This window comes from Tetrahymena thermophila (assembly GCF_000189635.1).
Source record: "Tetrahymena thermophila SB210 genomic scaffold scf_8254803, whole genome shotgun sequence".
NCBI lineage: Eukaryota > Ciliophora > Oligohymenophorea > Hymenostomatida > Tetrahymenidae > Tetrahymena > Tetrahymena thermophila.
The window spans coordinates 706266-727757 of NW_002476559.1; the positions used below are offsets into that span (position 1 = coordinate 706266).

The window sequence follows — 21492 nt, forward strand, 5'->3', positions numbered from 1 at the left end:
TAATAGCAATAGCAAATGTTGCCATAATATTAGCAATATAATTAAGAAGCAATACTATTTGATATTTATAATCTTAATTATAACTAAAGCGATTAAAACCAACAGCTCTTTAATTAGACAAATTCAGAATTAAATTCTGTATATAATTCATTCAGTTAGAAAAATATTTATTAGCATGATAGTTTCAAAAGGTAAATTCAGACATAAAATAATAAAAATACCTAAATTTCAGATGTAGAAAAAATTATTGAATAAAATATACAAATTCCTTAATTTTGTAAAATAAATGAAGAATAAAATAACTAACAAAATAATATTTAGCTGCAAGAATAATATTAAGATTTATACAACACAAGTTAATTTCAAACTTAAACTTATAATTTTTAAGCTACGTCCCAATAAATATAAGAAGTAAATTAATAATAGAATAACGAATAGATCTCTAATACTTGCTTAAATTTTAATTTATTTAAAGAATTTTATGAAATTTAATATGGAACGCTTGACAAAAAAAAATAAATTAAAATTAATACAAAAAAATTTTAACAAAATGAAATTAGTTTTTAATTTTTATATGTCTTAAATGAGTTTACGTCTCAAAACTTCGACTATTCAAAGTACTATTAAAAAAATAATAATAAGATTGTGCAACCTATTACTTTATAATAATATGCAATAGAATAATACCCTTTTAATGATTTAAAATAGAAATAGTTTTAAAATTTAGAGTAAGAAAGTGAAGATAGTTTCAACTATATTTTAGATTTGAGGAGAGGAGACAACTCATTTTTCAGAGCAACTATGACTGGTTTCTTAATATCTTTATTTAATTAAAAATATGATGATGAAGAAGAAGAAGATTATGAGCAAAATTAACTTATTTAATAAATATTCATTAAATTTTACTATACTGAATGCTCAGATATTGCTTTATTAGAAGAACCATATCAAGGTTTTTCAGATTTGAAATTATTGATGAATTAAAGAAATTACTTTTTGAATTGTATTCTTTATTTACTTGCACATAAATTTTCTGATTATAGTGATAGTTATATAATTTCTGAGCTCTTAAAAATGTGCTACAAAGATGAGGCTTTTGATTTTTCTATGATATGCTTTGGAATATCTATATGCAATAATGAGATGCTCAGATTAAAAAATGATAATGTTTTTAGCAAATACTATGATAACTCTTTTGGGAAAATAGTTTATTATTAATTTGAAATGAATGAAATATACTAATAGGCTTTAGTCTAATATCTATAAATAGATATAAGATCATTTAAGTTAATAGTTTATTAAAAGTAAAAATTTTTAGTGACATACGATTTATTATTTCCTCGATTAAAACAAATTATTTTAAGTGTTAAAATGATTTAACATGACAACATTTTTCAGTTGATTTTTGATCGTAGAGAATATAAAAATTTCAAATATATAACTAATAAACATAAAAAAACTGATTAAACTAATGAAAAAATCATAAAATAAATACAAGTTGACTAGGATGATTTTATTTGCGTTTAATGTGGATAAAAATTAGAATTTGAACCAAATATGCATAGTGTGTTAGATGAAAAAACCAAATATAACCTTTTATTTTGCATAAAACATATATATGAAATACTTTCTTGCAAATAAGAATAAATAAAAAAAGATATGATACATTATAAATTTAAATCATTTAATTAAAAAGAATAAAATATCATAGTAGATAAATATAAAATTTAAAGTTTGTTTTAATATATAAAAATTAAGAAGTTTGCTCAATTAAAAACACACTGTTATTTTTGTAAATAATAAGACTAAAATAAATTAATAGACTTAATTGGTTCATCAAATATGATACAAACTATGGTTTGTCTAGACTGTGCTTCAAAAAAAATTATAGAAAGTTAATCTCTTAAAAATAAGCATTTAAAGTTGAAAAATATATTAAACAAAGATGAAAATATAAAAGTAGTAGATTTATTTAAAAATTATTTAAGAAAATAGAGTTAAATTTCTAAAAATTGCTAATTTTGCCAAAATAATTTAAGCAAATATAAAAAATTATTTATTTATGAAGATATTTACATAGACCTTAATGTTTGCGAAGAGTGTTTATATAAACCTAAAATACAATTAAAAAATTTAAATATTGAAATAGATAATATTTACTATTAAAATTTTAAGAAGAATACTAAAGAAGAAAAGAAATAAGATTCAATAAGTAAATAATACCTAGATCAGTTATTGGTTTAACCAGAACTAGTAAAAATTTAAGATAAGGCATATGAATTAGAATCCATTAAAGAAAAAAATACATATACATTATAAAATAAGAATAATAATTCAAGTAATAATTATGTTAATAGTTAACAATATCATAATAAATTAGAATAATAAAACTAATTGATTACTAATAATAGCTAAAAATCAGATTAAAAAGCATATGAATAATCAAAAACATCTAAAATTCAAATCAATAAAGTTTAAGAATAAGCTTAAACAATAAAAAATGAAAAACCTTCAATAAATTAATATTAATAATATGAAAATGAAAAATATAATCAATATAAATATATATAAATGAGTTACCAAGATTAATAAACGGGCTAAAATATTTTTTAAAATGTGTAAAAATAATTATCATAGCTAAATAATAAATACTAGCCAAATACTTTATAAAATAAATAAGAAGTTTAATAAGTAATATAAAATAAAGAACCTAAGATAAATTAAACTGCTAATTATAATATTATTTAATAATCTGAGTTTTCGATATCTTCAAGCAAAATAAGTTTTACTTAACCTTTAATTTAATAGATGTATTTTCTAAAAAAATAAGACAATCTAATTAATATGTAAAAAGTTTCTAAAGAATTAAATTCTACTTCAGAAATTTAAATTATTAAAAAAAATAATTAAAAAATAAATTTAATCAATCAATCTAATATTTAACGACAATAATAGAATAATTATAATTAAAATGTTTTTTGCATTATATGTAAATAAAAAGATAATTCTAATTGTTAAGCATTGTTAGTAGATCTATAAAAAATTTCTTACCAATACAAAGGACACTATTGCTTATAGTGTATATGCAATTGCTTTTAAAGTTATCAGTAAAGATTAAACATGTATATAAAAGCCCTTTAATTAAATCTATTTTATTGCTATAAGTGTGGAAATCAATTTTTTGATAAAACTATAAAAGATAAAATTTTTAAGTGTTTAGAAAAAAGTATTTTAGAAGAAAAAATATAATGCTAAAAATGTAATTTTTATAATTTAATCAAAGTATATATATGAAGAAAAAAATAATATTCTACTTTTTATTTTTAAATTTATTTTTCCATCCTATTTTAAAACTTATGATATTATAAAATTTTATAATGGTTATTCTAAAAGCCAAATATTTATGTTTATTAATTCAATTAAAAAATAAATATATTTTATCAATAAAATAAATTAAATTTATAAAAATAATTAAATTATAGAAAATTTATAATTTTATGATTAAAAATTAAGGTTAAGTTAACATATCTGATTTCCTCTATATCTACATTGATAAGTTTTTTATCAATGACCAATATTATTTTATTTTTGTTAGTTTAGTTTATTTTATTTTTTAATTATTTTTTATTTTTTGCACTTCCATGAATTACATTAATAAAATAATTAAAAATTTATTAAATTTATTCATTTAAGCATTTTTTTATTATTTTAAAATAAAATTAATAATTTTAAATAATATTATTTATTTTTTATAATTTTTATTAATTAAAATATTTGCTATATTTTTGATTTATTTTTATTGATGTTAAAACAAATAAACAAGTAAATTTATTTAATTAATTATCTACCTAGAAATAATAAAAATTTTAAAATTTAATTCTTCAAAAATAGAGATTTAAGATGAAATTTCCAAAATTTCAAATTTAGTTTGTTGTAATATTTTAGTATTAATGCATTCGAAAAATATATTATTCCTACATAACATTGTTTTTAGCTTTTTTACATAAATTTTAAAATTAATTATTTTTGTAATTAACAATACAAACTTTGATAGTATTAAGAAATTAATATAAATTGAAAAATTAATAGGCTTAGACATAAATGGATAACGTATCTTAAAATAAAATTAAAGATATTCTATTGTTTAATAAATGGTGATTAAATATCCAAGAAATAGTTTATTTATTTATTTATTTTTTACTAATTAGAATATTTAATAGAAAAAATTTTGAAAAGAATTGAATTGGCTAAAAAATTATTTATAATCAATAACATCTTTATTAATTCCCTTTTTAATTTATATTAAAAAAAAGATAAACAAAAATATTGAGAAAATTTTTAAAGTCTTAGCTTATACTAAAACATAAAATCTTAAAGATAGTAATTAATAAAAATAGGTAATCATCCATTAATTGCATGTAAGATACAAACTTTTTAAAAAGCTAATAATTTCATTTTGGATTTAAATATAGAATTTAGGTGAATTTAAATTATAATTTTCTTTGTTCAAATTTTTTTATTTAATGAGATAATCTTTTTTAAAGAAAAAGAAATGGATTTTGGCAATTTTTCTTCTTCTGATGAACCATTAGAAGAAAAGTAAACAAATTAAAATGTATACATACATTACTAAAATTAATTTCAAAAAATAGGTCATAGAGCATTGAAAGCATTGATGATATTTAATATTTAAAAGATCATTTAGAAACAAAAGATTTACCATAAAATGAAGATTAAGTCCTAAAAATTAAAAATGAAATGAATTTATAAGGCTAAGCAGCTTTTAATAAGTCCTTTAATAGGTAAAAATATCCAAAATATTTAAAATATTAAATATTGATTTTAAAAGTTCAATTAGCATGGAAAGCATAGATGACATATTAAATATTAAAGAATATCTATAAAATAAAGATGTATCAGAAAATGAGTAATGCCATCAAGAAAATAATAAAATAACTGATCAATAAATAGCTTAAAACAGTATTGATATCAAAGTTAATCCTGAAATATAAAATATGAATCACCAAGGTCAAGGTCATGGTAATTTTACTTAGATTATTATCCACTTTTATTTAACTTTTCTTTTTAGAAAATCAAAAAAAGTTGTAAAATAATTATTTCCATCAATCTCAACAAAGTTCAGATAATAAGTAAATTTCCTATAATTTTTTTTAAATTGTGAGGCATATTTATTAATATTATTTAAAAAGACTTTTTTCAGGATAGAACTAGAATACTTTTTAAGAAAATTAGCAAATCCTTAAAAACAATTAAATAGAAAATCAAATACAACTCAAGCAAAATTTTGGAAACCCAAATATTTAATACAATATTTAGTAAATAGAGGAAACTAAAAATTAAGTCATTTAAGGCTCAGATAAGCTATAAGAGTATTATCAATAATAATAACAACAAATAATATAGCCTTAATTTATATCTTCATTTTAAATGCAACTTCCTAAATGTTTTTAAGTAGGTCAAAACATCTAATTTCAAGATAATTAATAATAAGGGTAATCATAATTTTAATAGAATTAATAAAAAGGGTAATAATAATTTTAATAAAAATAGTAATAAATATAACAATATTTTTAATAGAATTAGCAATAAGGATAATCTTAATTTTAAATATAGTAACAACACTATCACTATCAGTAATAGTTTAATATTAATGATGATAACAAGATAAAAGTAAACTAAAATGGAATTACTACTGAATGTTAAAATTATAATACAAATAATTTATTATAATTCTCTTAATCATAAAAAGAGTAAATTAATGAATACAAAAATAATCTAAGCTAGAAAGACTAATAATATAATTTTGCTGTCAATTAGCCTAATTTGGAAACTTAAAAATAATTTAATGGATAGTTTTACTAAAATATATATAATTAATCAAATAAGGTCAATGATTTCTCATTTGAGTCTTAAAATTAAATTAAAAATAATTAAGCTTAAAATATATTTGCTTTTAACAAAAATGCAACTTCAAACTGTTTTATTAACAACTCTAGCTAAGATTATCTTTAGCAATATTAAGTAAATTAAAAATAAAAAATGTTTAAAGATGGTATTTAATTTTCTTTTGGGTATAACTTCAAAAATGATTAATAATAAGAAATTAATCAAGATGAAAACGTTTAATAAATTAATAATGAACATTTTGAAGAAAAAAATATTTTTAAGTAAAATATTTAACTTGAAAATTAGAAGATTTTATTACCCAATAATTCAAACTAAATTGAAAATGTTTAAAAATAGCAATAACTTATAGAAAAAAATGATTATGATTAGCAATCAATTCAGCAAAAACTTAACTAATAATAATAGTGGTTACATTAGTAAAAATAGGAATTAGACTAATAATAAAATACGACATTATTTATTAATTAATTTAAAGAAGTTTATGAAATACAATATGGAAATAATGACAAAAAAAAGAAAATTAAAATTAAAACAAAATAATTTCAGTCAAATGAAATTGATTTTTAATTTTTATTGGTAATTGATCAATTGATTTCTGAAAATTTTGATTGCTCTAAGTATTATAAAAAGAATTAAAATAAAATAAATCAACTTCAAACATTTTACCAATATGGAGAAGAATAATATCCTCACAATATATAAAAATAAAAATAAATTTAAAATATATAAGAAGAAAATTAAGATAGTTTCAATTATATTTTAAATTTAAGGAGAGGAGACAACTCGTTTTTCAGAACAACTATGACAGGTTTCATAATATCTTTATTTAATTAATAAGATGATGATGAAGAAGATTTTGAGCAAAATTAACTTATTAAATAAATATTTATTAAGTTTTACTATACTGAATGCTAAGATATTGCTTTATTAGAAAAACCATTTGATGGTGTTTCAGATTTAAACCTATCTATTAATTACAAATATTATTTTTTAAATTGCTTACTATATTTGTTTGCTCATAGATTTTCTGATTATTCTGATAGTTACATTATTTTTGAACTTTTAAAAATGTGTTATAAAGATGATGCTTTTGATTTTGCTATGGTATGTTTTGGAATATCTTTATGCAATCATGAAATGATCAACTTAAAAAATAACGAAGATTTCAGCTAATTCTTTGATAATACTTTTGGATAAATAGATATCTATTAATTTGAGATGAATGAAATATACTAATAATCTCTATCCTTATCTTTGTAAGTAGATATAAGATTATTTAATTTAATAGTTGATTAAAAAGAAAAGTAAAGATATATAGTTGTTGAAGAAAGAATAATTCCAGGCCAAAAATAAATTATTTTCAAAATTAAAATGATAAAAAACGATAATATTTATAGGTTAATTTTTGATTAAAGAGAAGAGAGGAAATTCAAGTATGCAAAAAAGAAAGCTAAAAAAGCTGATAATTTGAAATAACCTTTAATTAAACTAGAAAGTTATAAATACTTTTAACAATAGTAAAAATATAATAAAATAGAAATAAATGAATAAAAATTGAGTAAAGAAGAGTATAAAAGTTAATCGTAGGATTATAAAATTTAAAATGATCAAGAATTTAATAAAAAAGAAAATAATCTTAAAAATTCAAATATAAACATTGATTAAAATAAAAAAGATATTAATTAAACAAGTAAATAACAATTAAATAAAAAATCAAGTTAATGCTAAATATTAAAAAATGATATAAATAAAGCATCTTAAACCATTTAAAATTAAAAGGAAATAATAGATAATTAATAATAGACATCATCAACAAATTTAAGCTATTAAATATAACAATAAAATTAAAATCCAATTTAATAAAATATAAATCACAACAATAATTAAGTTGCATAATTAATAAAAAATTAGTGTTCACCATCAATTAATAATTAAAAAAATCATCAAAAACTTATGCCTAATTAAAGCCTAGATAATATTAATTAATAATCTTTATAATAAATAATATTGACTAAAAAAGCATAAACCTTTGATTTTAGTTAACAACCAAACACTTTATAATAAACAAATAACCCAAATTAAATAAAAGAATAATATATTTAAAAGAATGCTTAACAAAAATTAATAGAAAAGGATTTTAAATATATTCCATAAATGATTGGCTCTCAAACAAATTAATAATAATCATAATAAATGCTAAATTTATAGCAAAATTTACATCAAACATAAAAAATATTTTGTATTAAATGCAAAAATTCACATCAAAAAAATTGCTAAGTCATACTAATAGATTTGGAATCTATTTCAAAATTATTCAAAGGAAAATATTGCTTAAGATGCATATGCAGTTTTTTTTAGAGTCAAATGTAAAAAGATCATATTTACTCAAAAGCATCAACAGATAATCTTTTTTATTGCTGTAAATGTGAGAATAGATTTACAGATAAAATGGTAGAAACGAAGATTCTTTCAAGTTAGTAAAATCATACTTTGGAATACATAAAATGTGGCTAATGCTAAATAAATAATTAAATTTAAGTATATTATTGAACTTTTTAAAATGTTTTTAGTTAATAATATTAATTCTGATGTCTTTTATATGTATCTTAGACTATTGAATTAAATTTTATAAATGTAGAGGTTGAACTCAAATAATAGATTCTTCAAATATAAATTTATTTATTTATTTAAAATATCAATTCAAAATAAATAGTAAAAATGAGAAATAAAATTTTGATTAAAAAATTTAAATCTGAAATTTTTCTATTTAAAAATTAAAAAAACAAATAAAATAAAATTATTTATTTTTTTAATAAAATTTTTTTTGGATTTGAGATAGGATTTAATGAATAAATAATGAACTGATTGATTCATTAAATTGTTGATAAATAAATTGAACATTTAGAAGATGAATTAAAATAATTTATATGGATGAAATTTTATAATTTGAGATAACCTATGAAATAAAAATTTTATGAAACATTTTATTTTAAAAAATGAATTAAAATTATTAAATAAAAGTATTTTAATACTTAAATCTATTATTGATTGTTTAATTAAACTTTTTTATTAAATAGTTGTGTTATTTATTGATAATAATAAATTTATAGAGTGGTGGGAATAAATGTTATAATCAATAATTAAATAAATAAATATATATATTCAATATAAAAAAGTAAATAGCAAAAATCAAATACTACTTTTGGGGGATCTTTTTGAATAAGGAAATTTTAATAAATTGAAATAAAGAGAGAGAGAAACTTTTGACGAATATATTAAAAATAATTTCTTCGTGTTAGCTAATTCTGAATTAGTTAATATAATTAAATGTCAGAAGAAGAGAAATCTTCAAAAATAGATAGAGATAAGTTAATTCTATTTCATTCACACACTTAACTAGCTTATTCATAAAGCTTAATTTTAATATTATTAAAAAAATCATATATTTAAAAGGAAATAAGAAAAGTTAGTTAGTTATCTTATATCCAATTTAAATTTATTTTAAATAAATCAATAAAGGTATTAAATTTAAGCCAGGAATTGCTACTCAAATAATAAAAATTAAAATTTTATAAATAACTCTCAGAATTAAAATTAAAATTATAATAATGACTCTCATAGTTATAATTTTTAAACCAAAAATGAACATATAAAATTTCTATCAAAAATATTTAAAGAAACACTAAATAAAACTGATTAAGATTTGAGTTTAAAAACAAATGAAGAAGAAGAAGCTTTATTCAACCAACGGTATAATTTAAATTTTTAATATAAAAATTTATAAATAATTGATATGTTTTAGGGATTGTTTAGAGTTATCTTTTTCTTAGAGCTAAAACTAGTAAGAAAGTTAATCTATTTTAAATTAATAATAACTTTTAACTTCTTAAATATGCTTTGATAATGTGAGCTAAAGTAATGTGTAAACAAATGCACAGTAACAGTAAAAATATTATTATATTTTTAAATAAATTATTACTTTTCCCCTTACTAATTGATCTATATTATTAAAAAATAGATAATCATCAATAGATATTCACATTGAAGAAAGTCTGTTTAATGAAAAGTCTTATAAAATTTTTAATCTTTTTCATTTATTAAATATTTTTATTTATTAGAAATAGCTAAGAGTTGTATTAAATCAAATAAGGTGTTAAAGTACATGAAAATCAATATTAAGATAACTAATAACCTTGTATTTTTTCTACTTAAGGATCATATCGTACATACGAAAGCTATATTGATTAGTTATCAAAGTTAAGGTAAATTAACATTATATTTTATTTTTTATTTATTTTTTTTTTATTTGATAATTTGATAAGGTTTTTAAGTTTTTATGAATCAGAGATTATATAATATCCCCCGAATTAATGATTTGAATTTGTTTTCAATCTTAATTTATTTCTCCTCATCAAAGACAAAAAGAGGAAAATTAATTATTTCTTACAAAGCTAACTTATAAATTGAAATAGATAAATAGAAAGAAAGAAATATGGATAAAGAGATAGATAAATAGATAGATAAATAAACAAATAAATAAATAAATAGTCTAAAAAGATACCTTTTTCGTTAATAACTATTTTATTTATAAACTCTTAAAAATTAATAAACAAAAAATAAGGTAAATACCTATATTTGTATTCAAATTAAATTAAAAATGCAAAAAGAAAAGGTCAAATAATGTGTCTATAAGAAATAAAAGGTTATTCAAGGCTTATTCATACAACTAACAAAATAACTAACTAACTTAAAAAACTTTGATAAGGTAATAAAATTGCTTTATTATAAAATTATTTATTTAAATTATTAAATCCTTTATAATCACTAAAGCAAATTAATCAATTTTACTGAGTGTTTAAACAGTTTTTATAATGTAATAAAAGTGATTAATAAGGCTAGTAATTATATTATATTATATAATTCTATACTGTATTTATTTATTGTATTACATTAAGTTTTAATGTTTTACTTGTTATCAATCTTCATGTAAAATATTTTTAAAAACCTCATAAAAATTTGTTTAAAATTGTGATATTTATTTTTTGAAGTTTTCTTTTATATTTTTTTTTGTTTGTTTTTTTATTATATTTTTGATTTTATAAGTAAATAAAATGGAATAGCAGTATGTAGATTTGTTTGGTTATTAGCTTACACATGAATAATATTAAAATATAACAGCAAATGATGAAGAATTTTAGCAGTTCTTGTAGATTATTAGCAAATAATTTAGAGAGCGAGGTCCTTTATATTTTTAAAAAATAAGATGCGAGCTAAAATCATAATTAAATTCATTGCAATAATTAATTAAAGTAGATGAGTATGGGCAGATGAAAATATCGAATTTGTAGCTTTAACAGGGTTATAGTTACGTTAGTAAACAATATCCTTTCATTTTAAAGATAAGAGGAGATGGAAACTGCTTTTATCGAGCTGTTATTATTGGAATTATGGTCACAATAATTTAAAACAATAAAAATGAATTTTTTAGAATATTAATAAGATAGGTCTAACATACAGAAAAATTTGTATACTAACTGAAAGACGAAATAATGGCTATATCTGAAACAGATGTTGGCCTGATTCTTATAAAGTTTTTTACATAAATTCTCATAGAAAAAACAATAAATGAAAAGTTTAGCATTCTTTAATTGTTTGCTGAATTTAATGATTTTCCTGAGATTGATTTAAGTCTAAATATATTCTGCAGGAATGTCCTCAATACTTATTTTGAAAAGTCTTTGAAAGACCCTCAATATAATTAATTTATTGGGGATGATATGAAGACTAAAATTCCTTTTTAATTATGCGTAATTGGAGAAGAAGCAGAAGATGTGATAATACCTCTATCTGCAAATGTAAAATTTTAATTTTTTAATCTTAAATATTCTAACAAAATTAGGCTTTTTCTTATAAAATAGTCATTTAGAATCTTTACATTGATAATAATGATAAACCCTACACAGATTAAATCATTTATAATCCCACGAGTGGGGAACCAGCTGATACAATTATATTATGCTATTCTCAAGGCCATTATGATCTTCTTCTTTCACAAAATTAATCTTAAATATTCTAAAACTATCCCTAAATTATATTGAATAGTAAATTCGTTTTAAAGATAACAAAGCAGCAGAGAATTCTCAAAGATGAGTTAATTGAAAGTGAATTACAGTAAGAAGAAAATGAAAAAGAAAAGGAAAAACTCCAACAATAACGTAAAATAATATGATTATTAATTATCTTAAAAAAATGAAATACATTTATTCATATTAATTAGTCTTTGAACAAGAACAAAAAGCACTAGAGATCTCTAATAAATAAAAAAACATTTATCAAAAGATAGTAGATAAATGCAAAAGATTAATATAAAAAGGTAAAACTAAAAAAGAGAAAGAGGTAGAAAAAGCAAGTTAGAAAGAGAATGATTCGTTAGCACTAAATAAGAAACAGAGTAAATAGATTTTATTTGCTAAAATTAAAATTAATTTATCAAAAAAAAAATAGGCGATAAGAAGAAAAATTTAAATTTTTATTAAAGACTAAATAGTAAAAAGAAAAGTATTGAAAGTAATACTTAACAGAGAGAAAAAAAAGGGATTTAGAAGTGTTTAGAATGCTAGAATGAATTTATTTTGAATTAAGGAGAAGAAATGTTAAATAGTGTGTATTTATGTGACAACTGTTATTAATTGCAAAGCAATCAATTAAGTAAAATTTTTATTCTTAAATAAATTTATTCTTTCTTCAGATCAGATAGTTGACGATGATAATTGTATTTTTTTATATCGAATTTAGTTGCAAGAGATAACAATAAGAAAAATTAAAATGGAGATGGCTCAAGGAATTGCAAAATCTGCGAAAATGAGTTTGATAAAGACGAAAATTTTGAGAGTGAGGGAATTTGCAAATAATGCATAAAGATGTAGATCCTGTCAAATTATAAAGAAAGTGAATGTGTTTCTTGCAAGAAAGAAGCTTCATTCAAAATTGAAAGCACAGTCTACAATAATTTTAAATTAGGGATCTGCCAAGAATGCGTGAAAGAAAACTATTTTTTATTTAAAGAGTAAGAAAAAAAGATTGAAACTCTTAAAGTTTATTTAAAGGAATTATCAACATATATTGTGTTTAAGCTCAGCGAAGAAATTTAAAATTATATATTGACATTGAAAGAAAAAAATGTTGATATCGAAATAGAAAAAAGCTAGCCTAATTGTTCTTTTTGTTTTCAGTTTGGAGATTAATTTTTGTATGAAACAGGAAATCCCGAATAGCTAATATGCCTAGATTGTTTCAAATCTTAGGAATACACAAAAATATAGGAGGGTTTTTAAGATGAATAAATTTAAAAGATTTTATGGGATATTGTTAATTAGTTAAGTATACCATCATGTTTCATATGCTTTGATCCACTAAATGAAAGCGAAAATAATATTAAAATTTAAGATATTATCAGAAATTCTTCCATTTAAATTTGTACTAAATGCTAAAAAGAAGGTATATTCGTTTTTGACTAGGATGATAATATCTCTGCCTTTAGTAGTTACTTAAATCATCCTTTAAATATAATTCCAAGAGAAGAGGATAAAAATCATCTTAAATCTGCACTTTAAAATAACTTAAATTGATAGATTAATATGTGATGAGTATCTAATATTTGGTATATGTCTTTAAGTATTCAAAAGAAGTCAAGTTGTATTCATTCATTTCGTAATGTTAATTTATTTATTTAGTAAGATATGCATTAACATTTTGTATGTATTTTGCAAAATTAATTAATTGTTTGTTTTTTATATTTTTAGATAATAAATTATTTAATTTTGAAATAAATAATTATATAAAAAGCACAATTAAATAAATTTTTTATTTGCTTCAATTTATAAAAAGCTCATAGACAGATAGATATTATTTGAAGCCATAACAAAAGTTTAAAAATGGAGCAAAAGATAAGCATTTTTGGAAGGAGTTATTCTCTTTAGTTTTTTGAAGAAGTTATAAGTAATCAGTAAGCACGACAAATAATATTATAGGCAAGTCAAAGGGGAACCAGTCCTAATTTTGATATTTAGAAGATGAGGCGAACAGTTGATTAAAGGATAGAAAGCTTAGTAGAAATAGGAACATTTTAACACTTTCTGAAAAAGGAAGCTTATCAGTAAGAAAAGACTGAAGCATACGAATTAGTTGCCAAGAAGTTTCCAATCCAATTAGTTGTAAGAGGAGATGGAAATTGCTTTTACAGATCCTTCATAGTCAATTACATCTTTAAGATAGTCTTTTATCAGTTGAAAGAAGAATTATTCCAATTTATAGCAAAAATATGGAATTTCAAACAGCTTTCGATTCAATTTGAATTTAATTAGGTTCAAATAAACTCTGATGAATTCAAAATACTTGCAATACGTTTTTTATTTGATGCTTTTATGAAAAAAGCTTCTAATTAAATGAATGTTATTTCGTTCATTCAGACATATAATAACTAGCCAGAGGTTGATGTCAGCTTTGTTGTGATCTGCAGAAACTTCATTAACAAGTGTTTCAAGCTAAATAAAAGAAACCCATCTAAAATAGGTTTCATAGAAGAATAAGATTTACAAGAAATTCCTGTCCTTCTATAAACATACGGATCCGAGGCACAAAACACAATAATTCCCCTAGCTGCAAATGTAGAAAATTATAATTGAAATTAATTTTTTTAATTCTAATAAAAATATTTTATTTAAAAATAGGCTTTTAATAATTCAGTGTTGAATTTTTAAAACTTATACAGAGACTAAGCCACTAAAAAATTCTTAACAAGACTAGATATATACAATGACCTAAGTTCAAAGAATGTTTAGAATTAGTTAAATGTAGATGTTTTATTCACTTAAGGCCATTACAACGTTGTCTTTGATTAAATATTTTGCTAATTGCACTGTTAAAACATTCTCGAATAAAAAAAAGATGAATAAAAAAGCATTATCTAATCTGTGTCTGACAAGATACTTCACATGTTTATACCAAATAAGCCTGAGCAAAATCTGATTCATCAAAATTACCAATTTAATAATGGTAAAACATAAAATTAAGGAAACTAAAGCTAATAAATTTAAAACAATAATTTAGTATAAGAGAACAATTTTTAAAGTTCAAACCAAAATTAGAGAGTAAGCAATCGTTCATTATCCAATAGCTAGTCAAAATTAAGCTAAAGTTCTAGTTCAAGTAAATTAAAATCAAGATCGTAAGGAGTAAAGCATCCCTTTGAAATTAGCTCCTAAAACATACCATAAAATAGCATTGATTTTCAAAACGAAAGTAAATAAAATAGTAATTAAGTTAATTTTTATGATTAAAATAAAAATACCTCTCAAAATAACAAACCAATTTAATCATATTAAGTTACAAATTATATCTACAGTCCTTCAATCAATTTAAATAATAACAAAAAGATCTAATAAACAAACAGTTAATCGTCATAACATTACCAAAATAATTTTATTAATGATCATTCTGATAGTTTTTAATAAACCAATTAAAATAAATTTAATTCCAATTAAATCAGTTTACCAGCTTCTAATTCACACTAAAATGTTTTTGAAAAACCAAAAAATAATTAAAACCAATAAAAATAATCTTATTAAAGTATAAACTTCTCACATAATCCTCAAACAAATATAAATAATAATCAATAAATTAATCAAAAAAATAGTTACAATAGCAGCTCCTAAAGAGTTAAAAATATAGAAAATTTAAACATATTAGAAAATTAAAGCAGCGAAATACCAAAATCTAATAATATTAATTAAAATTATCAAAATCAAGAATTTTCTTTCTTTAGTTAAGTTCCTGTATTTTAAACAGATGAATAAGAATTTATAAATACTGAGAAGACAAAACAAATAAAAACCAAACCTGTTTTGAGCTAAAGAAACTGCTGTGACATATGCAAATAAAGTAAAAATACTTATGATTTGCTATATGTATGTGTATGCCAAAATTGTTTATATAAAAGCTTTCTAAATTTAAAAGAACACAGTTTACAAATTTTAGCAGACTTATTTAGGTTAGTTAAAAACGAAAAATTTTGCTTGATATGCTTTGCTTCAATTCCATACTCAGTTAGCATTTAGAGGGAAAACTTAGATACAATTAATCTTCTATGTGGAAATTGCTAATAACAAAGTGAAGAACCTTTGTTTTTTATTAAACTGTTAAAATTTGTATAAGAAAACACATTATAGCTGAGTAATGTTGCTTAGTAGTAAAAATTAAATTACTAAGCCTGGGAGTAATCTCAAATCACAAAAACATAAAATTAAAATAAATTATCTTTGTCTTATTTGGTTTCTTTATTTAAAGAGAAAATTTAAAATTAAAGTAGATAAAATGTAGACATGTATAGAGAAAATTTAAAGTGTGCTATGAGAAACAAGACTGATGCTCAGAGAGACAGCTTAATTGAGTTTCTTACTTAAACAAATAGGTTCAAAGAGTTTTGCTTTGTTTGTGAATCTATATCAGTTAAATCATTTGAGTTGCCTCTTCAAAATGGCGGATCTATTAGATTGTGTGTGGAATGTATACACGAACTTGAAAATATCTATTAAGCAGTTGTAAGAAATAATGGTCTTACCTACTTGTACTGTAGCTTGATTGATTAAATGGTCATTCTCCACATGCAAAATCAGAATTTGTCTTATTATTTCAAAATTAAAAATCATTGCTATAGCTGCTTGGAAGAAACTCATTTTCCTTTTTAAGTTTCTAAAAACTTCTAGCTGTGTTTTAATTGTCTCTCAAATTAGATGGAATACTAGAAAAATGATGATAAGCTAGTTGCTTTAATTAAAAAGCAATGTAAATAATTCTAAAAATGTTTAGGATGTTTCTAAAGTGTGAATTTGGATGACTCAAAATTAGATAGAGATGTTTATCTATGTTATGTATGCTCGAAATATAACATTGTCAAAGACGCAAATCAAAAATGTTACTAGGTTCTTAATAGGGTTCATACTCGTCACTTCAAAGTCTTTGAAAAAGAGATTTGTGACTATATTATTGATGAAAAAGAAAATGTTATATTTTTGACTGAATCCTCCTCAGAAAATAATGAAGCTTCTGCAATAGAACAAGAAGAGTAAGACCTTGACTAACTCAAATAACAAATTTTAGATTGCCCGAAATGTAATTATTAAGAATTACCTAAAAGACTTTTAGACTCTATCTAATGCAGCTGCTAATTTGAAAATGATCTAAGCAACAAAACAACTCAAATCAGCGAGGGAGAGAAAGTGTTCTGCTTGTTCTGTCATAACTACTTAAACAATCTTGATAATAACTTGAGTTATCAATCGCTCTCAGCCAAGTCGATAATTTAGTATTTTGACTCATAAGAAATAGATGTGAAATACTATTTCAAACGCAAGATTAAGCTTGTTAGATGCTCTAATTGTAAGCACTTGTAATCAATTCAAGAGTAATACGAAAACTATCTATTTTGATGAAATTAGTAATAATTAATTGAGAAGTTTGATTGATTTGAATAGTAAATATTAAACATTGCGAATTCATTCAAATTAAATTTGTTTATGCGTAGTATTTTCATAGTAAATAAATAATAACTTTAATTAAAAAACCATGTAATTATCTCATCAAAAATTATTTATTTAATTTATATTAATTGGTTTCTTTTTATTTTTAATTTATGACGAAATTTGTTATTTGTTAATTCCAAAATATTGCTAACTATTTCTTTAATACATAGAATTTACCACAAATTTGTGGCAAATATTATGATACAACCTATAAATAATAAGTAAATAAATAAATAAATAAATGAATGAATGCAAATACTTTATTTTTAAAATATTTATTTTGATTATTTGCTAAGCTATTTATTTATATTCTTATTTATAATTCATTCACTCATTTTCGTACAGGTCATAAAATACTAGTCTTGGATTTACAATCATGTAGTCTTATATTTTATTGTAATAGACTATCGCGGATAGCAGCTTACCATAAATAGCTTAGTTGATATAATTATATTCTTTTGTTATGTTTCCTTGCTGCGTGCAAGTGAGCATAACATAATTGTTTGTTTGAGCAAGTTTGAGACTGATATTATCAGCAATTTAAGGAGTCGGAGAAAAGAAAATAAATTCTCTAATAAAGGAGTTAATTTACTTGTCTTTTTCAATTTGTTCTTATAGATTAATAAGCTGCATATTTATATTGAATACTATTTTTTAGTAAGTATTTCTGCCTTAATAAAATATCCTTTAGGCTTTATCGCATAATATTTGTGCTTCTTTGAAATGATATAAATAGAGCTTCATAAATTCTTGTATTTAAATGCGAATTACTTAAGGAATATAGATTCTCTTGACCTCCCTCACATGAACATTTTTTTTATCCTTTTCTTCTAATGAGATGTAATGATTAAGTTGCTAAACGGAGGTCAACTCGATTGTATCAGATCCATATTTTTTTGGTTTTATATATATTAAGTACGATTAATAGATAAATATAATTATGCTTAGAATACTAGACCCTAATGCAGTATATTCTACTGCCTTGAACGAATATCCTTTAAACGCGTAGAAGGCATTAAAAACAACAAAAGAGTATATTTTTATAGCAAAAAGTATTGAGTTTTAGAAGTAAAAAAAGCTTGGACCTAATTCAATAAGCACACTGTTTTTGTAGAAAAAATTAGCTATAAAAAAGAAGTAATCAAGGTGAATTAGGTTGAATATTGAATCGATTAATCCAAAAAAGAGCGAAAGCACTGTAGAACCAAATATAACATAAAATTTAATAGCAACTGTAGAAGTTACAGTAAAGAGAACACTCAAGATAGAAAAATAAACAAAGCTTTATCCCAAAGGAAATTGTTATAAGCAGTAATAAATCATTAAGTAAGAAAAGAAATGCACAGCAGTTGAAAAGTTGAAGAAACAGATTTTGCCCCACTTTCCAGCAAGTCCTTTAATTTTTCCGTGACTTGTAAAATAAAGCAATTCTAGTTTCGCTTCAGAGAAAGTAATAAATTGCATAGCTAAAACCAAGACCAAAATAACATTAATAATATTTGAATTGACGCTTGTATAAATAATAAATATAGACATTCCAACAGCGTGTAAAAATGAATTCATGTTGTACATAAACTGAAGCGATGAAAAGGTTTTATTGTATTTCTTGTAATTTTTAATAATCACCCAGTTTTAAATATTTAAAGCAATAGCGAGAGCCATGTAAAATTTATTTAAGTTTTTTGTGTTGCAAAAAAAGACTAACCAGCAGAGTATTTTGAATGCCAACCCTGCAAACATAATTTCAAAAAGCACGATCTATTTCTAATTAAAATTGAGTTTATTTAAAAATTGCTAATTTAAAATTTGAAGAAAATTAATTAGTGCAATTTACGTGATAAAACTGCAAGATGAAATAGCAATATATACCATAATTTATCCTGGTATAAATAAAGTAAAGAATTTCTCCCAGCATTCAGGAAAGTTTGTTGAATTAATAATTAATTTTAACTACTTTTTTATCAATTATTCTTCAAGAACTCACTATTCCTGTTTTTCTTTTTTTTTGCTTAAAATTTTTTTTATGAATTTTAATAATCTTTTTTAATTAATTTAATTTACAAAGTGTCAATCAGTGTAATACCAATTTTATTGATGATAGAAGATACTTATTTACATTTCTTTTTTACTTTCCAATTATCACTCATTAATTCATTCATACTTCCAAAGTCAGTCGTCATTTTTTTCTCTTTATTTATTTTGTTTAAAGATTTTTATAATTTATATTTTTTAAAAATTCACCTTCATCATAAATAAATCAATCAATCGTCTTATTTTAATATCCAACCATAAAGAATATATAAATTAGCAAAAAAGTAACACAGATATTTTCACTCATTTTTAATTTCATAAAAAATTTTAATCTAATAAATATTTTGTAAAAAAATGTAACGAAGCTGCTCTTATTTATGCAAATAAATTACAAAACATCTTTCAAATATTTTAAGAAATTAATTTTTGCTTTATTGAATAAAATAAATTAAAATTTTCAAAAAACTATATTGTCAAATCCACCGTTTAAATAAAATTAAGAAAATTATTATAAAATATTGTTAATCATCTTTTAATGTTTTAATAAAAAATAAATATTTTATTTTGAAATTCCAGATTAAATTCATTATCAAACAAATTATTTATTTTTAAAATAAAGAGATAAAAAATAAAATATTAAAATTTAATTTATTAAGAAATATCAAAGGGTCGTAGAATTGATATTCAGACCTTAATTAATTAATAAACAAATAAAAATTAAATATTATCTTCTTAAGGTTTGTTTTACATAAAATAAATATTAACAAAATATTTTAAATATAGCAATTCAGTTTGACTTTCCTTAAGATTCTAACTGGCTTTTTCACTTTTAATGTAATTTTTTTAATTTAATGATAATTTAATTTAAAAACAAAAACATTAATTAAATTTATTTTTGAAATTATTTCTTGATGATATTTTATCAATTATTTTTACATATTTTTGAAAGCAAAAAATAATATATTTAATTTTCTTTATTTTGTAGATTATTTTAATTGATTTTAATTTTATCTATCTTTATCTTGTTTTTTAAATATAGTTTGCTCATTAGTTTAAATTTTTTTGAATAAAATTAAATTTAGTTTACTAAATTTGAGTATAGAATGTAATTATTTTAATAGTTATTAAAAAATTTTTATTTTTATTTAAATTAAATGTTTGAAAGTTATTGATTAATTAAAATAGCAGAATTAACTAACTAACAAACTGATTGACTAACTCATTAAAAAATAATTATTTAAATAGAAATATTTAATAAAATTTATTTTTGTTGAATAGATTTTTAATGCTTAAAAATATTGATTTATTATAAACTTAGTATAAAAAAACTTTTTTATGATGAAATATTAGATTTAAATTTAGTAAGTCATATATAAAACTAAAATAATGATTGAATTTGAGAGATTGATAAATTATTTTAAAAAGGAAACAAGTAAATGAAATATGTTAACTAAAGATTTATTCATTCATTTATATTAATATTTATTCATTTAAATATTATATGTTTAAAAATATAAATACAGAATTATATATAAAATAATACTTTCAACTTGTTTATATAATATTTTTCATAAATGAAGACTCACAGTACGAACAATCATTAGCAGTAAGTTTACCAAGAGTTTTTGATTTGATCGGGGACATTGAAAGGTAATTTGAATTAGACGTTATTCTATAAACAAGGAGTGTCAGCGTCAAGGTATTTGCCAGTTTCAATATCTTCATATGAAATATGGAACTTGTAGCCAGTTTTAAAGCAACGGTTAATAGCAAAAAGAGTTCTTTCGGGGTTAGGATTTTACTCAGTAGGGAAAGGGAAGTTATCTCTAACTTATAAGCAGTTGGCGGTATCTTGAAGATCTCCAGTTTTAGAGTTTTAGCTGGCCAAATAAACAGTTGATCCGGCTAAAATGGTAAGAATTAAACCTAAACCAATGAGAGAAGTATTTTTCAT

General features: G+C 21.0%; 7 protein-coding genes across 7 annotated transcripts; 5 read left to right on the forward strand and 2 right to left on the reverse strand. All coding sequences in view use genetic code 6, as the record gives it.

Moving 5' to 3' along the window:
• Positions 1-2571: 2571 nt before the first annotated feature.
• TTHERM_000007546 (hypothetical protein) lies at positions 2572-3294 on the forward strand (the record flags this gene model as incomplete). The annotated part of the gene is made up of 1 exon (XM_012795640.1): positions 2572-3294. The coding sequence occupies one exon, from the start codon at positions 2572-2574 to the stop codon at positions 3292-3294; it is 723 nt and encodes a 240-aa protein (XP_012651094.1).
• A 1060-nt stretch (positions 3295-4354) lies between these two features.
• TTHERM_00008560 (hypothetical protein) lies at positions 4355-8478 on the forward strand (the record flags this gene model as incomplete). Its single annotated transcript, XM_001008139.2, has 6 exons — positions 4355-4418; positions 4545-4599; positions 4653-4802; positions 4850-5040; positions 5090-5150; positions 5211-8478. Exons 2-6 carry the CDS (start codon positions 4553-4555, stop codon positions 8476-8478), a joined length of 3717 nt encoding a protein of 1238 aa, XP_001008139.2. The 5' UTR covers positions 4355-4418; positions 4545-4552.
• Positions 8479-9846: 1368 nt separating this feature from the next.
• Positions 9847-10960, forward strand: TTHERM_000008579 (transmembrane protein, putative; the record flags this gene model as incomplete). The annotated part of the gene is made up of 4 exons (XM_012795641.1): positions 9847-9871; positions 9947-9994; positions 10047-10190; positions 10251-10960. 4 exons carry the CDS (start codon positions 9847-9849, stop codon positions 10958-10960), a joined length of 927 nt encoding a protein of 308 aa, XP_012651095.1.
• Positions 10961-11039: 79 nt separating this feature from the next.
• Positions 11040-13556, forward strand: TTHERM_00008580 (peptidase C65 otubain protein; the record flags this gene model as incomplete). Its single annotated transcript, XM_001008141.2, has 5 exons — positions 11040-11783; positions 11828-12143; positions 12206-12379; positions 12433-12636; positions 12724-13556. 5 exons carry the CDS (start codon positions 11040-11042, stop codon positions 13554-13556), a joined length of 2271 nt encoding a protein of 756 aa, XP_001008141.2.
• Positions 13557-13862: 306 nt separating this feature from the next.
• Positions 13863-17414, forward strand: TTHERM_00008590 (hypothetical protein; the record flags this gene model as incomplete). Its single annotated transcript, XM_001008142.3, has 2 exons — positions 13863-14594; positions 14658-17414. The coding sequence occupies 2 exons, from the start codon at positions 13863-13865 to the stop codon at positions 17412-17414; spliced, it is 3489 nt and encodes a 1162-aa protein (XP_001008142.2).
• A 420-nt stretch (positions 17415-17834) lies between these two features.
• TTHERM_00008600 (transmembrane protein, putative) lies at positions 17835-19422 on the reverse strand (the record flags this gene model as incomplete). Its single annotated transcript, XM_001008143.2, has 2 exons — positions 17835-19271; positions 19342-19422. The coding sequence occupies 2 exons, from the start codon at positions 19420-19422 to the stop codon at positions 17835-17837; spliced, it is 1518 nt and encodes a 505-aa protein (XP_001008143.2).
• Positions 19423-21135: 1713 nt separating this feature from the next.
• TTHERM_00008610 (transmembrane protein, putative) lies at positions 21136-21492 on the reverse strand (the record flags this gene model as incomplete). The annotated part of the gene is made up of 1 exon (XM_001008144.3): positions 21136-21492. The coding sequence occupies one exon, from the start codon at positions 21490-21492 to the stop codon at positions 21136-21138; it is 357 nt and encodes a 118-aa protein (XP_001008144.1).